General features: G+C 40.2%; 1 protein-coding gene across 2 annotated transcripts in view; it reads left to right on the top strand.

Annotated features, from left to right (window-relative positions):
• Positions 1-14,614, top strand: part of LOC114647862 (tyrosine-protein phosphatase non-receptor type 22-like) — a 164,416-nt gene that overhangs the window by 129,617 nt on the left and 20,185 nt on the right. For both annotated transcript variants that reach the window (XM_028796531.2, XM_028796529.2), the window contains 2 exons: positions 1,221-1,251; positions 1,847-1,924. In XM_028796531.2, coding sequence (XP_028652364.2) covers positions 1,221-1,251; positions 1,847-1,924 — 109 coding nt within the window. The remainder of the gene's footprint in view (positions 1-1,220; positions 1,252-1,846; positions 1,925-14,614) is intronic.

The following is a 14,614-nucleotide window of genomic DNA, read 5'->3' as shown; positions in this document are numbered from 1 at the left end:
TTCCTGTGGTGCGTAGTTGAGACGTTGTGTCCATGGAGCCATATAATTGCGGCCAGCACAGGAAGATGGAGCATGGAGCAGGACCCGCATCGTCACAAATGGTGGCAGCGGTGGGATGAGCTGGCAATGGGGACTGAAGAAAGAGACAGAACAGCAAGCGGGATAGGTGCCAGACTTTTGAAAGAACCCACGGACCCAAGCCAGAGGAGGATATCTTAGTGACTGAACTTTTTAATGGTCATTTATTTATTGATTGTTTTATTGCCTTTTTAAACTTCTTATTCTTTCAATGTCCTGGTTTTAACAAGGGGGCTTGGGTTGATTTAAGTGTGGGATTTTTAGTGCTTTTATTGTAATGCAGTGTCAGGGCCAAGCCATGGAACTGGGCCACCAGTTGTACTGGGTTGGTAGAAACCTGGAGCGTTTCCATGCAACTAGTGGCTTAAGGGGGGAGGAGTGTGTTATAGCGGGTCTGAGGCTCCGAACAAATGACCAGTTTTTAATAAATAATCCATTTGGCTATGTCAGGGAGTTGATGAACAATTGGGGTGAGACGCGCCTGCACATGAAGGTGCTATCATTCTCAATTGCTTCATCAGCTTCCTGTGGTGTGTGATTGAGAAGTTGCGCTTATAACTTTGCGTACTTATAGCTGTATAAGTATGGGCCGGCACAGGAAAAGGGCGCGCACTGTCACATCCGTACCATAAATTATCTCTGTAAAATAGATGGATCATATTGTCCACACCTCAACCATCCCTGTGTCCAGTTTTGCCTTCTTCTTTTCTTTGTACTTTAAGAGCACAGTACAGGAACAGTCAATAAAACAGCTCTTTTCTTTGTCAACTTTTTTTAGAAACTGTGGCCATCATATTTTTTTGAATGGGTAAAATTGTCTGACATTTAGGTCAGAGTTAGTCACATTTTGACATGTCAATTGGACCTTACAGTCTGAACGAATACACAATTAGCAAATCTATCATGAAGTTTGAGTAGATGCTTGATCACGATTTCTGAAGATCGCAAAATGTATGCCCAACATTAAATGTCAGGGAACCCGACCTGGGAAGGTGGTCCCAGACTGAAGTAGCTTGTAACTAAAGATTACATCTGACAGTGACAAGCTGAGAAAAACTGAGGACATATGACCAAAGCGTATTGCTACATGGGAGAAATGAGTAGAATTTACTAATCAGTGAATATGTCTTTTCTTTCTGCAGAGTATAAAGTTTTTTAAACCAGCAAGAAAAAGTAAGTCTGTCTAAATTCATCTTTGGTGCAAACCTGATTTATGTTCACCACTTCTTGCCACAATGAAACATTAATGTGCAGTGTCTCATTGTGACTATGACTGCAAAGTCATAATTTTTCTTTTCTTTCTCTTTCTTCCTTTTAAATCATTGTGGTGTGTTTTCAGACCATAGTGCTGTGCATATATATATTTATTTACCTGTCTATTTATGTATCTGTTTATTAAAAGAACTTCAGTAAAAAGACAAATTTCACCTGGGGACATATCTATCTATCTATCTATCTATCTATCTATCTATCTATCTATCTATCTATCTATCTATCTATCTATCTATCTATCTATCTATCTATCTATCATATAGTGCCTTTCACTCCTATCTATCTATCTATCTATCTATCTATCTATCTATCTATCTATCTATCTATCTATCTATCTATCTATCTATCTATCTATTATATAGTGCCTTTCACTCTATCTATCTATCTATCTATCTATCTATCTATCTATCTATCTATCTATCTATCTATCTATCTATCTATCTATCTATCTATCTATCTATCTATCTATCATACATTTTGATTTGTGATTTCACAGAAAAGCCAAATAATTCTTCATCAGCAAATCCAATGGAGCAGCCTCCTCCTGGCAATTCCACCTCTTTCTTCAGCTTTGGTAGGTCGTTTTTGGTATTTTACAGTAATTGCCATCAATAAATTGGACCTGTTCGGTCTTCTTGCTGCATAAGACTGGTTTGATTGTACAAGCCTCACAAGGTTAAAATGTTGCAGTGGGCAAAAGGTAATCTTATAAAAGTCCAATACCATGCAGTATGCTGGTATTTAGCCCAAACTCTCTTGCCCACTATGACCCATTTAATGGAAACAGACCACATTCATTGCCATTAACAATGCAGGGCTGCATTAATCTTGTGTTACCAAATCAATAATCAGTCAGCCAGTCAAGTATTAATATTTTTTTCAATTCAGATAAATGATTAATGGTTGACTTTTATGTATTAACTAAGTTTACTTTGTAAATGTATGTATTAATCTTGTAATGTATGATACATTCTACCATCCATTATATTTACTCATAACTTCTGGGCAACAATCGGCAATTATTATTCCTGTGGAGCTTTGGCAATAATCTGTAACTTAAGATATTCAGTTAATTTATTCATGTAAACACCACATCTATGCTTCCAAGCCTGGCATGGTATGTTTACAGCTCACCTGTTTTTATATAGAGCTCTTCATGGAGTGCGGGCACAAAGTGCCGTGAACGATTCTCAGTTAAAATACAAGTCTAGATTATACTAGTTACTACATATAAAACTGGTACACATATAAAGCACACAAATAACAAGGTAGAAACTGATTAAACATAAATGGAACCCAACAATATCTGTCCATTAATTAATTGTTGAACTATGTATGGCCACTTGACAACTGTGGAGATTTAAATTGTAAAATTGAAAGTCAAACAGCAAGTCACAGTCCTGGAGGCCTCGGCCAACTGGCCACCTACCCACTCCTGAGTTTTCTATAGTTGATGCTGTGTTGGCCATCCAAACTGATGAGATTTTTGTTTTGCCTCTGATCTGAACGGAGAGAACAAAAGGAACTAGACAGAACCTTGTGCAGTGCACTACTCGTTTAAAAAAGATGCCAGCCAGGATGAAAGTATAAAAATAAATGAATGGCTTTATTTTGATAGATTTGTCACAATACAAGGAAGTCACAATTTCTTTTATAGCAGCAAGAAGTCACTATCACCACTCAGGAGCCAAAGTAAACTCACTTACCTGCAGGGTTGCCTGTTCTTGCAAAAAATTCCAAACCAAAGACAGCTCAAAACCTACACAGTGGCGCAAAAAAACAGAACAGCCCAATATTTGACTTATACAAAAAAAAATCATTCACAAAGAAGAGCCGGGGGTGTTTTTTGACACTCCCTCGAATGTTTGAGTACAATATTATAGGTACAGGATATACCATCAAACACCTGGGGATTGTCATCCCCCTTGGAGGTTTGAGTGAAAAATTATTAGTATATATCATCAGAGTGTGGGGGTGGGATGCTGGGTCCTAAATGGGTGAAGAGCATGCTGCTGGAGCAAGGGAGGGGGTTTGTAAAATTGCTCCAAATACTGTGTTTTTTTTTCAACAGAATCCCAAAACAACTGTAGCCCATTTACCCCCAGCCCCCACAGAAACCAATCAAAAATAGCCCACCTTGGTGGTTACACCACAGACCAAGCAACACTACTCACTCACCAGTACAAGGTGCTTCTGTAAACTCTGGACTAGGTGGCAAAGGCAACACAAGGTGGAACATTACAATCCCATAAATCCACTAATATGAGGACACTTCAATAATACAACACCCAAGAAATCTGATACTACAATGTTCAATCAATGTGCAACACATCAATAACAGAATAATCAAAATTTATGTGTGATGTGTTTGGCTGCTGGCATTGTATTCTTTGAGCCCAGAAATTCCCAAATTCGGCTCTGGGGAACCCTGCGACTACAGGTTTTTATTCTCATCCTTTTCACAATCAGGACATCATTCTTATTTTTAAATGGGCTCATTCTTTAGTGAACAGTTCCATTTTATTCTCCTGCTTAAGAAATTAATAAATATTTCTAATGGAAGCAGTTGAAACTATGTCAAAAATACAAATATTTATGAATTTCTCAGAAGTGTCTGTAGGCCAGATAACCAAAAAAAACCCGAAACTGTTAAAAATAAAAATAAGAATGCCAGAGAAGCCGGCGTTCTATTCTTGACAATCAGATGAATTATAAACTTGTGGTTTGAATTTATAAAGATAGCCACCACATGGCATAGGGCAAGCAAGCAAGGCCACACTCCACCAACATGCAGTGTCTTACCAGTGAAACTAAACAGCTGCACTGTGGATATGTTATGAATGCTGTTTCTTATGAATTGTTTCCAGGCATTTCTTGAGCTATAAAGTCATCTAGGTGTTGTTTCTGGGTTTTAAAAAAAGATTTCAGTTCTGTGATCATTTTCTTAAATAGAGCCTTCATTTAGCCATTTTGTGGATTCAGTCGTCATGATACAGGTCCTGGTTGTTAGGAGTGTGGCCCCAAAATCAGTTGGTGAATGGCTGAAAGATTGTCTCAGTGGCTGTTTTGTGTCCAAGATTGGATAACACTTAGCAATGTGAGATTCTTTGGATATTTGGTTACTAGTTCTGGAAACAAGATCTGCTTTTTAACTTTATGGTGTGTGAGCTGGCTCTAATGTCTCTTTTGTTTTGTTTTCTGCCCTTGATTCTGTGCTCAAAGTAGCCAGCCCAGAGAGACACAGCTGCAGTGTCATCCACAGGGATCTGTGGTATCCGGAGTGAACTTCTCCAGGCTGGTGGTAAGGCTGTCCTCCTGGCATTGCAAGCAATCTTTGCTTCCATTTGGGAGAGTGACGTTATCCCAACTGACTGGAAAATGGGACTTGTCGTCCCTATCTGGAAAGGCAAGGGTGATTGCCTGGATTGCGGCAACTACAGGGGGATAACACTGCTCTCTGTTCCGGGTAAGGTCCTTGCTAGGGTCGTCCTCAATAGGATCCGTGATCACTTGCTCACCTACCAGCGACTGGAGCAGTCTGGTTTTACACCTAGGAAGTCTACCATCGACTGCATCCTGGCACTGAGGGATCTCATGGAAGGTTCTATTCAATAAGGGCGCGCACAAAAAGGCGACCTTCAAAAGGGCGACCTCAATTGGGCGCGGAGAATAAAGGCGCACGTAAATAAAGGCGACCTTCAAAAGGGCGACCTCAATTGAGTGCCGAATAAAGGCGCCCATAAATATAGGCGAGCTTCAAAAGGGCGACCTCAATTGAGCGCCGAATAAATGCGCACGTAAATAAAGGAGCATTGCACATAATCTACAGCTTCAAGTGTAACTTGCTTTCACCTTTTTATACATTCAGTCATTGCCTTAATCTAATTTTCTGTAATTTTGAAAACAACGAAATATGGAGAGCTTTAGAAATAGTTCGTTAGAAGTAGTTCGTTAGAAGTTCATGCATTAATTAATTGGATGTTTTAATATTCTTGCTTTCACCTTTTTATACGTTCAATCATTGCCTTTATCTAATAAATTTTCTGTAATAATTTTGTTGCGTTTGCCTTTATTCGCTGCGCCCAATTGACGTCACCCTTTTGAAGCACTCCTTTATTTATGCGCGCAGTTATTCGGCGCTCAATTGAGGTCGCCCTTTTGAAGCTCGCCTTTATTTACGCGCGCCTTTATTCGGCGCTCAATTGAGGTCGCCCTTTTGAAGATCGCTTTTATTTATGTGCGCTTTTATTCGCCGCGCCCAATTGAGGTCGCCCTTTTGAAGGTCGCCTTTTTGTGCGCGCCCTTATTGACGGATACCCTCATGGAACACAAATATGAATATTGGCAGAGTTTCTTTGCAGTCTTCGTCCATTTCCGTAAAGTGTTGATCGAGCTGCCCAGTGAGACATCCTGAGACTTAGTGGGATCCCCTCAATATTGCTTGATATCATGGCCGGCCTGTACACTGCTACTGTGAGTGCTGTGCAGAGTGGAGGCAGAACCTCTGCAATTTTCCCAGTTGATTCTGTGATTCGTCACGGGTGTGTTTTTGCTCCTACTCTGTTCAATGCTTGCATAAACTGGATGTTGGGCAAAGTCATGTGGTCCAGTGGCTGTGGGGCATCTATAGGTGAAGAGAGATTCACTGATCTTAACTTAGCCCACGATGCTGTGATCTTCATGGAGTCAATGGAGGCTCTGATTTGGGCTTTTGAGAAACTGAGTGAGGAGCCTGAGTGTCTGGGCTTGCAAGTGTCCTGGATAAAAACCAAAGATCAGGCCTTTAATGACCTCTTGGGTACAGCCATCAGCAGTGTATCTGTCTACGGAGAGAGTGTCGACCTTGTCAAGAGGTTTACTTACCATGGCAGTGACATTCATGTCTCTGGTGACTCTTTCTATGAAGTCATTAGATGGATTGGGAGAGCATGGGGTGTCATGAGGTCGCTGGAAAGGGGTGTGTGGCACTCCAGATATCTATGCAAAAGGATGAAGGTCTAAGTCTTTAGAGTCCTGGTGCTTCCTCTCTTAATATACAGTTGCAAGACATGGACGCTATCCAGTGACCTGAGACAAAGACTGGACTCCTGAATTAATATTATTATTATTATTTGGTACTGTGTCTCTTTGGAGAATCCTTGGGTACCACTGGTTTGACTTTGTGTTGAATCAGCAGTTGCTCATAGAGTCCCAAATGAGGCACATTACCTGCCTTGTGAGGGAGCGTCAGTTACGGTACTACGGCCATGTGGAGTGATTCCTCGAGGGTGATCCGGCTCATGAGATCCTCATTGTTGAAAACCTGAGGCCAAGGGGGCGCCCATGTAACACCTGGCTGCGACAGATAGAGCGTCATTTCTGGAGGGTGCGACTGGACCACATGTCTTCCTGGGGTTTCCCAGTTAGGATCCCGAGATGTTTTATCATATGGTGGGTGCGGCAACGTGCTGTACCTGTGCATGCTCCCCAACCTGATCTGACCTAATTCTGTTCTTTGTCCCGATCCTCACTCTGTAAGTTTTTATCAACAGTTTGCTTTTTTTCCAGTCAGTACAGGATGATGTCTTTAGTACATGACACTACATAAAATATACACAAATCAGCCACAACATTAAAACCACCTGCCTCATATTGTGTAGGTCCTTCTCATGCCGCCCAAACAACTTTGACCTATTGAGGCATGGACTCCACAAGACCTCTGAAGGTGTACTGTGCTATCTGGTACCAAGTCGATAGCAGCAAATCTTTTAAGTCCTTTAAATTGCGAGCTGGGGTCTGCATGGATCAGACCTGTTTTTCCAGCACTTCCCACAGATGCTAGATTGAAATGAGATCTGGGGAGTTTGGAGGCCAAGTCAACACCATGAACTCTATGGCATGTTCCTCAAACAATTCCTGAACAATTTTTTGCAGTGTGGCAGGGTGGATTATCTGAAAGAGGCCACTGTCATCAGGGAGTACCATTGCCATGAAGGCTTGTAACTGGTGTGCAACCATCTTTAGGTAGGTGGTATATGTTAAAGTAACATGCACATGAATACCAGGACCCAAGGTTTCCCAGCAGAGCATTGCCCTGAGCATCACACAGTCTCCTCTGGCTTGCCTTATGATTCCCATAGTGCATCATGCAGCCATCTGTTCCCCAGGTAAATGATGCACACACACCCAGCTGTTCACTTGATTTAAAAGAAAATGTGATTCATCAGACCAAGCCATCTTCTTCCATTGACCAAATGCCCATTGTTGCCACTTTTGGCGGTGGACGACCAGTCTGTAGCTCTGCAGCCCCATAAGCAGCAGGCTATAATGCACTGTGTGTATTGACTAATTTCTGTCATGGTCACCATTACATTTTTCAGCAGTTTGTTCTACAGTAGCAGCCCACAGGACCTGCTGTCTTGGAGATGCTCTGACACAGTTGTCTAAACATCACAATCTGTCCTTCGTCAAAGTCACTCAGATGCTTTCGTTTTGATTAAAACCTTGAATTCTTTGTGATGTTACTCAAACCATTCCTGAACCATTTTTGCAGTGTAGCATGGCACATTATCCTGCTGTGGAAGGTGTCAAAGTAACATTCACATGAATGCAAGGCACCCAAAGTTTCCCAGAAGAACTTTGCCTAGACCATCACTCTGCCTCTGCCTGCTTGTCTTATTCCCATAGTGCATCCAGTTGCAATTCTCTTCCCAAAATAAACGGCACACATCCACCCAGCCGTCAACGTGATCTAAAAGAATGCATGATTCATCAGACCAGGCCAACGTCTTCCTTTGCTCTATGGTCCAAATCTGACGCTCACATGCCCATTATACGTGCTTTCAGCAACCTGTGATGAACTGTGTGTTCTAAAAACCTTTCAGTCATGGCTGGCCATAAGATTTTCAGCAATTTGTGCTGCAGTAGCTCTACTGTGGGATCGGACAAGAAGAGCCAGCCTTCAGTTGCAGTGTGTGTCAGTGAAACTTGGGTGCCGGTTCACGGGTTGTGCTTCCTTGGACCACTCAGATCCTTTTGCTTGCCCATTTTTCCTGCTTCCAACACATCACCTTCAAGAATTGACTGTTCACTTGCTGTCTGATATATCTGAACCCTGGACAGGTGCCACTGCAACTAGATAATCTACATTATTCACTTCACTTGTCCATGGGTTTAATGGTGTGGCTGATCAGCGTATAACAAAAACTAAATAAAAAGGAGACATTACAATTTCCATTTAAACCTTCGTGTTCAGATTTAATCAGTCACTTTGAATACTGCTGTCCTTCACTAGCCAGGAGGAAACCCATAATGAGAATAAATAGATCAAGAGCATTTTAAAACTTGAAAACTTCCTGCACCATTAGCTCAGATTTTAAATGAAATAATGTATGAAAATTGTAAAGCCAAAGACTAAGTGTTGCTGTTGTTTGGGTATCTTCCACCTCATTTCCTTGTGCTGATGAAAGCAACCAGGTGTGTCCCAGTACTTAAGTACATGACATACTGGGACAGAGTCAGAGAATTACACCTGTTTAGTCCAAGCAGTGGAGGCTGTGTGAAGACCTAATCTAGGTGTTCAAAATTCTCAATGGTATTGATAAAGTAGACCCAGCCAGATTCTTTGGATTGAATGGCACCTCATGTACTTGAGGACACCATTGGAAATTAAGGGGAAGTGCATTTAGGACTGAAACCAGGAAGCACTTCTTTCGAAAAGAGTTGTTGAAATCTGGAATAAATTGCCGAGAGATGGAGTTGAAGCAGAAACCATACAGCTAAGCCACTGGCTAAACAAACAGGCTTGATGAACTGAGTGATAGATAGATTATACTTTGTCTGTCCCCAAAAGGAAATAAAAATTTTACAAAAGCTCCAAAATAAACAAATAAATACGTACATACTCTATAATAAAAACAATTTCCCACCAAACACACACAGAAACTTTTGGCTTGGTATAACAGAATCATATAACAGGCATGTAGGTGGCAGTAAGATGAGGTCAGACCTTCTCTGATCGTGCCACAGGTTTATATTTACAGTCATTAATATTTGGATAGAGCAAGTCAAGCTTATGACTGACAAATACTTGATTGCTTGTTTGAAGTCAACAGCATTCAGAATTATTAATCATTAAGGTATCCGTAACAGAGTGAAGCATTTCTGTTTCTGACCCATCCAGAATGATATAACTTACTTTCTTGGGCAAATTCAGTCCGCATTTCAATGATTCATCACACATTTTAATTTTATTGTGTTCCCTTTGTCCCCATTGCACATTCACAAAAATCTCCAGTCCCCCTCCTGCTTTTTCCACTCAGTCTGATGAAACCCATCCAGCATTAAAATAGCATCTGAAATAAGAGGTATAAGCCGGTTCTCTGTATTACCCTAAATGTGACAGTACCTGAACTTTCCATAAGTCGCTTTGAGATGTAACAGTTCAAACAACTTACATGGAAGCAATAGACCATTTCTCATTACATAAAGTCAGACCAGGTCTGAATACTTTCCACCTTACTTTTATCCTCATTCCAGGTCTTCACCTCTTCTATTTCCAGATGAGTTTGTTACTTTTATCTTTGTGATTATTTGCCCTTAAGAAGTTTCCAACTGTGTCTCTGTGTTCTTGATGAACTCATTTTAAAGTCACACTTTTAATCCACTGGACTAATTCCCTTCAAAACTTTTAACAATTCAGTCATATCTCCTCTTAATCTTATTTTGCTTAAACAGAAAAGGCTCAGCTCTTTTAATCTTTCCTCACAACTCATTCCCCGCAGTTCTGGAATCAGCCTAGTCGCTCTTCTCTGGACTTTTTCTATTGCTGCTATGTCTTTTTGTAACCTGGAGGGCCAAAATTGCACACAGTAGTCCAGATGAGGTCTAACCAGTACTAACATCCTTGAAGTTGTACTCTACACGTCAAGGTGCTATATAAGCTAATATTCTGTTAGCCATCTTAATGTCTTCTGAATACTGTCTGGCAGTTGATAGTGTGAAGTTCACTATGACTCCTAAATTCGATTTTCAGACCTCCCATTGTGCATTCATACTTAATATTTTACTTCCCACATGAAATTTAATCCAAGTAAAGGCAAAGTATTACATCTACCATAAGTCTTCCCAAGCCTGTATGCTGTCCAAGTCCTTCTGTAATTCTTCAACAGATTCCAGATTATCTTCCAATCCACCTATCTTGGTATCATCTGCAAACTTAACCAGCTTGTTACTTATACAGCACTCCTATCCAAATCATTTGTATATATTAAAAATAGCAGCAGCCCTAACCCTGACCCCTGCTGGACTCTACTCTTAACGTCAGCCAATTCTGATAAGGTTCCTTGCACATTAACCATCTGCTTCCTATGTCTGAGCCAACTCTGAACCCATCTACAAACCACACCCTGAACTCTGACTTCTTTTAGTTTGATCTGTTCACATTGGTTTAAAAATTCATTCAAAAACATATGGTAACAAGCCAGAGGCCAAATCTTAACATTACTAATTAATGACATTAATTAATTACATTAAAAACATGAATAATTCTTAAAAAAAAAAAAAAGAGAGCGAGAAAGCAAGAAAGAAAACTTCTATAAAGGCTGCTGCATTGTGCGGTATGCAGAAGTAGAATGTCCTCCCCTCGTTTGTAAAATTTCTTATGTTGAGCCATATAAAGGCAAGCTGCTCTGTTAGCTGGCAGCATTGGAATGACTTAGGGAGTGTGTGCCATTCCTGCTACAGCTGATACCCACTCTTGCCGCCACATGATATTGACAGAACATTTACTGTGAAAAATATACTGCAACCACTACTGTACTAAGGCCTGCATCATTTTTTCACCTATTGAGTCTGGCAGACAGTACCAAAGCATCAAGGGTCAGACAAGTGAGTTGAAACAGTGTTGATATCCTCAGATATCTTATATCATTATTTGTTAGGACAGCCTCACTCTGTCACTGATAAACAGTAATGTAAGAACTGCTAAATGCTGCACTTTAGCACCTCTTATTGTATTGCAAGTTTTATACATGGCTCTTCTTTACTCATCTGATTAGTACATTTCTAGCCTGCAACTTCCTTTATTTTACTTCTCTTTTTTTATATTATTATTGAGATAACAAACACAACTTCACTATATATAGCATATAAAACGTGAACTTGGCTTTGTCATTCTCCGTAAGCCAGAGTGGGAAAAGAAGTTAAGCAGCATGATACATCAGCCTTTTATCCATTAGTCATATCCACACAGACAGTGGTGGTGCCTGGCGTCAAATATGGCACCCAAAGATATGAGGCAGAGGAACTAACCAGTGCGTCAATGTGCCACCCAGGACACTAACATTCATATGAGGCTGTGTTTGTTGCAAAGTGGTGTTTCCTTGTGGTCTTAAACTCAGTCATATAAACACAAATTGAGATAACAAACCCATACAGACTACACCATGAAGAAAGTCTTGTAAAAAAAAAAAATATGATAGCACCTTTGATGAACAAGTATGGGCGACAGGAAGCAAATAAACAAGTATGTAGAAATAAAATGTGCCACCCATAAAACTGTAATTATGTCAGTCCACTCCCAGTTTCCAACTCTAAGAACTGGCTGTGCTTCAATAAATAAAAAATAACTGTAGACAACTGTAGTGTTTCCTGATTTGCTGAGCAGCATCTATAAAATATACTAATAATAAAATTGGGGGTGTCACATGTATGTGCTTTGGATACAGCTTAAGCACTAAGGTGATAGTAATTACTCGCCTAACCAGGGGTTGGCACTGTGTTCTAATGCCTTGTCTCTTTCTTCCTCTGCAAAACGTTAGATTAATGGCCGTTCTACCACTGACGTCACTTCCGTTACCCATCCTCCCAGAACCCCCCCCCCTCCTGCCTGGAACCCATTATTGCCTTATTTAAATTATATGGGGTCACCAGGGTGGTATCTTAACACTGTTGTTATTTTATCTCTTCTTCACAGGGGAAAAAGTCAAATGCTTTCATTTATGAGAAATCCTCATAAACTACAGTACCTATAAAAAATATTCACTCTCTCTAGAAGTTTTCATATTTTATTATGTCACCGGTCAACTTCAAAAAGAAATGTTGTGGTGCCAAGCAGGTCATCCAGTTTATTTAACAACAGTTCTTAAACAAAACAAGTGCACGTTGCCACAGCAAAGGTTTTATTTAAAAAAAGAGAATCAAAAATAGTCTCTCGAAGCAAGGTTAAATACCTGTGTTAAGTGGGTCTGTATTCGGATGAGCTCCGTCAGGTAGCCTGCTTGGTCCAAAAGAAAATCACCTCCTTCTGGGGCGTCCAGGCTTTATAGGGCTCTGAGCAGAAGGTGGAGGGGCCATAGACATATATAGATAGACGCCGCATTCACTGTGTTGCCCAGTCGTCATGATACGTCAGCGCGTACGCCATATTGTAAGTGGCAAAAGTGCCATTTAAACTAATACAGGTAAACGTGGAAACCTGGTTTTCTGATGAAAAAACAATAACATTTTAAACAGTGTCGTTTACATACAACAGACTTTGGTGAATTGTTTAAATGCAATTCTTTATATCCATTCATACACTAATAATGACAATTATTAAATAATATTATTATTATTATTAAATAATCCCTTCCATATAAGTAACATTTCTCGGACTGCCTTCTTCCATCTCCGAAACATTTCTAGACTTTGTCCTGTTCTTACCCAACACAGTACTGAAGTATTGGTTAATGCCCTAGTCACCTCACGAATAGATTACTATAATGCTATTCTATCTGGCATCCCACAAAAACTTATCCATCGCTTACAACTTCTTCAAAATTCTGCTGCCAGGATAATAACCTGCTGTTCTAAATCCACTGAACATATTACACCTAGTGCTGGGCGGTATACCGGTTCATACCGAAAACCGTTTTTTATTTTTTTTATGATATAGATTTTTCTTATACCGCAACATCGGTTTAAATTGCCTAAACGACAATCGGAACGTGGCGCAGCGGAAAACTGTTCAAGTGGGGACCTTTTTCACTGCTACACCGCTAAACACAGATTTGTTGCACAGGGGCTCTTTTTCACTGCTACTCCACTAAATAGGTAGTGGTAGTGTAGGTATTGCGCGGTGAAAATGGACAGAGAACATTCCGAAACTGAAGCTGACGATAAAGTTGAACATAATGACATAGAAGAACTTTTGCTGAAAAAAAGGAATCACGTCCGTTTCCTGGAGATGCTTTGGTTTTAAAAGGTCGGATGTGGACCATTATGTTCAAATGTGTAAATACTGTTTCTATACTACTGGATACTGTAAGCCAAGTTGTACTTGTTTTAAATACAGTGTAATTTACCTGGGTACTGTATAATAGTGTGATGACATGTTGACTTTATTCTCGACATTTCTATTTTATTCTTGCCGTTTATGTCAAGATTAAAGTCGACATGTTGACTTTATTCTCGAAATTTGTCATTAAAGTGGAACATCGTAAACTAAACTTCATCATAAAATGCATATTTAATTTACTAGATTTTCTCAAACCCCGTCATAAGTTATATAACACATTAAATGCTTTGTGTTAAGTATTCCCCGAGCTTCTTAAACTGACCTTCTCTTGCACTAAGAGGAGGCGCCGGCAGCGATCGCCACACAGAATACATTCACTTCATGATATTCCTGCTCTCTGAACATTTAGAATGCTAAGATAAATACTTGATATCATTTTCATGGTGAAATGCATTAAAGCATGCATTAATCATGTGGGGGCACAGTGGCGTGGAGGTTGCACTGCTGCCTCACAGCAAGGGTGTCTTGGATGTACCCTGCCTTGCATTTGCATGTTTTTCTGGTGGGTTTACTCGGCGTGCTTCAATTTCCTTTCAAAGTCATGTAGGATGTGGGGTTTTGTTGTGCTATATTGACCCTGCTAGTTTATGTTTTGCTCGTATTCACCCTGCGATGTACTGGTGACTCGTTCAGGAATGGGCACAACCCTGAATGGATGGCATAATTAAACATGTATAACGAAGATATTTTTAAAGTTCTGAACACTCCGTGGGCTAAGTTTATAACTAGTTTTAATTTCACAAAGACGTTTATCGTGTGGTGATTGGTTATGTGGAGAAAGAAAAAGGAAGGATAGGAACTGGGGTTTTGGTACGTCAGATAGAGACAGCACGCGTACAATAAAGAAAGCCCACTCAGAAGAACATTTATTGAATTCTGTGTTCGTGTCTCCGACCACCAGATCACAAACCCAACATTTACACGATATTTAAGTTAAACCTTTGCGAT

Source organism: Erpetoichthys calabaricus, chromosome 3 (assembly GCF_900747795.2).
Source record: "Erpetoichthys calabaricus chromosome 3, fErpCal1.3, whole genome shotgun sequence".
In the NCBI taxonomy this organism is placed as follows: Eukaryota; Metazoa; Chordata; class Cladistia; order Polypteriformes; family Polypteridae; genus Erpetoichthys; species Erpetoichthys calabaricus.
The sequence above is the reverse complement of the archived record's forward strand: the minus strand, read 5'-3'. Positions and strand labels throughout refer to the sequence as shown.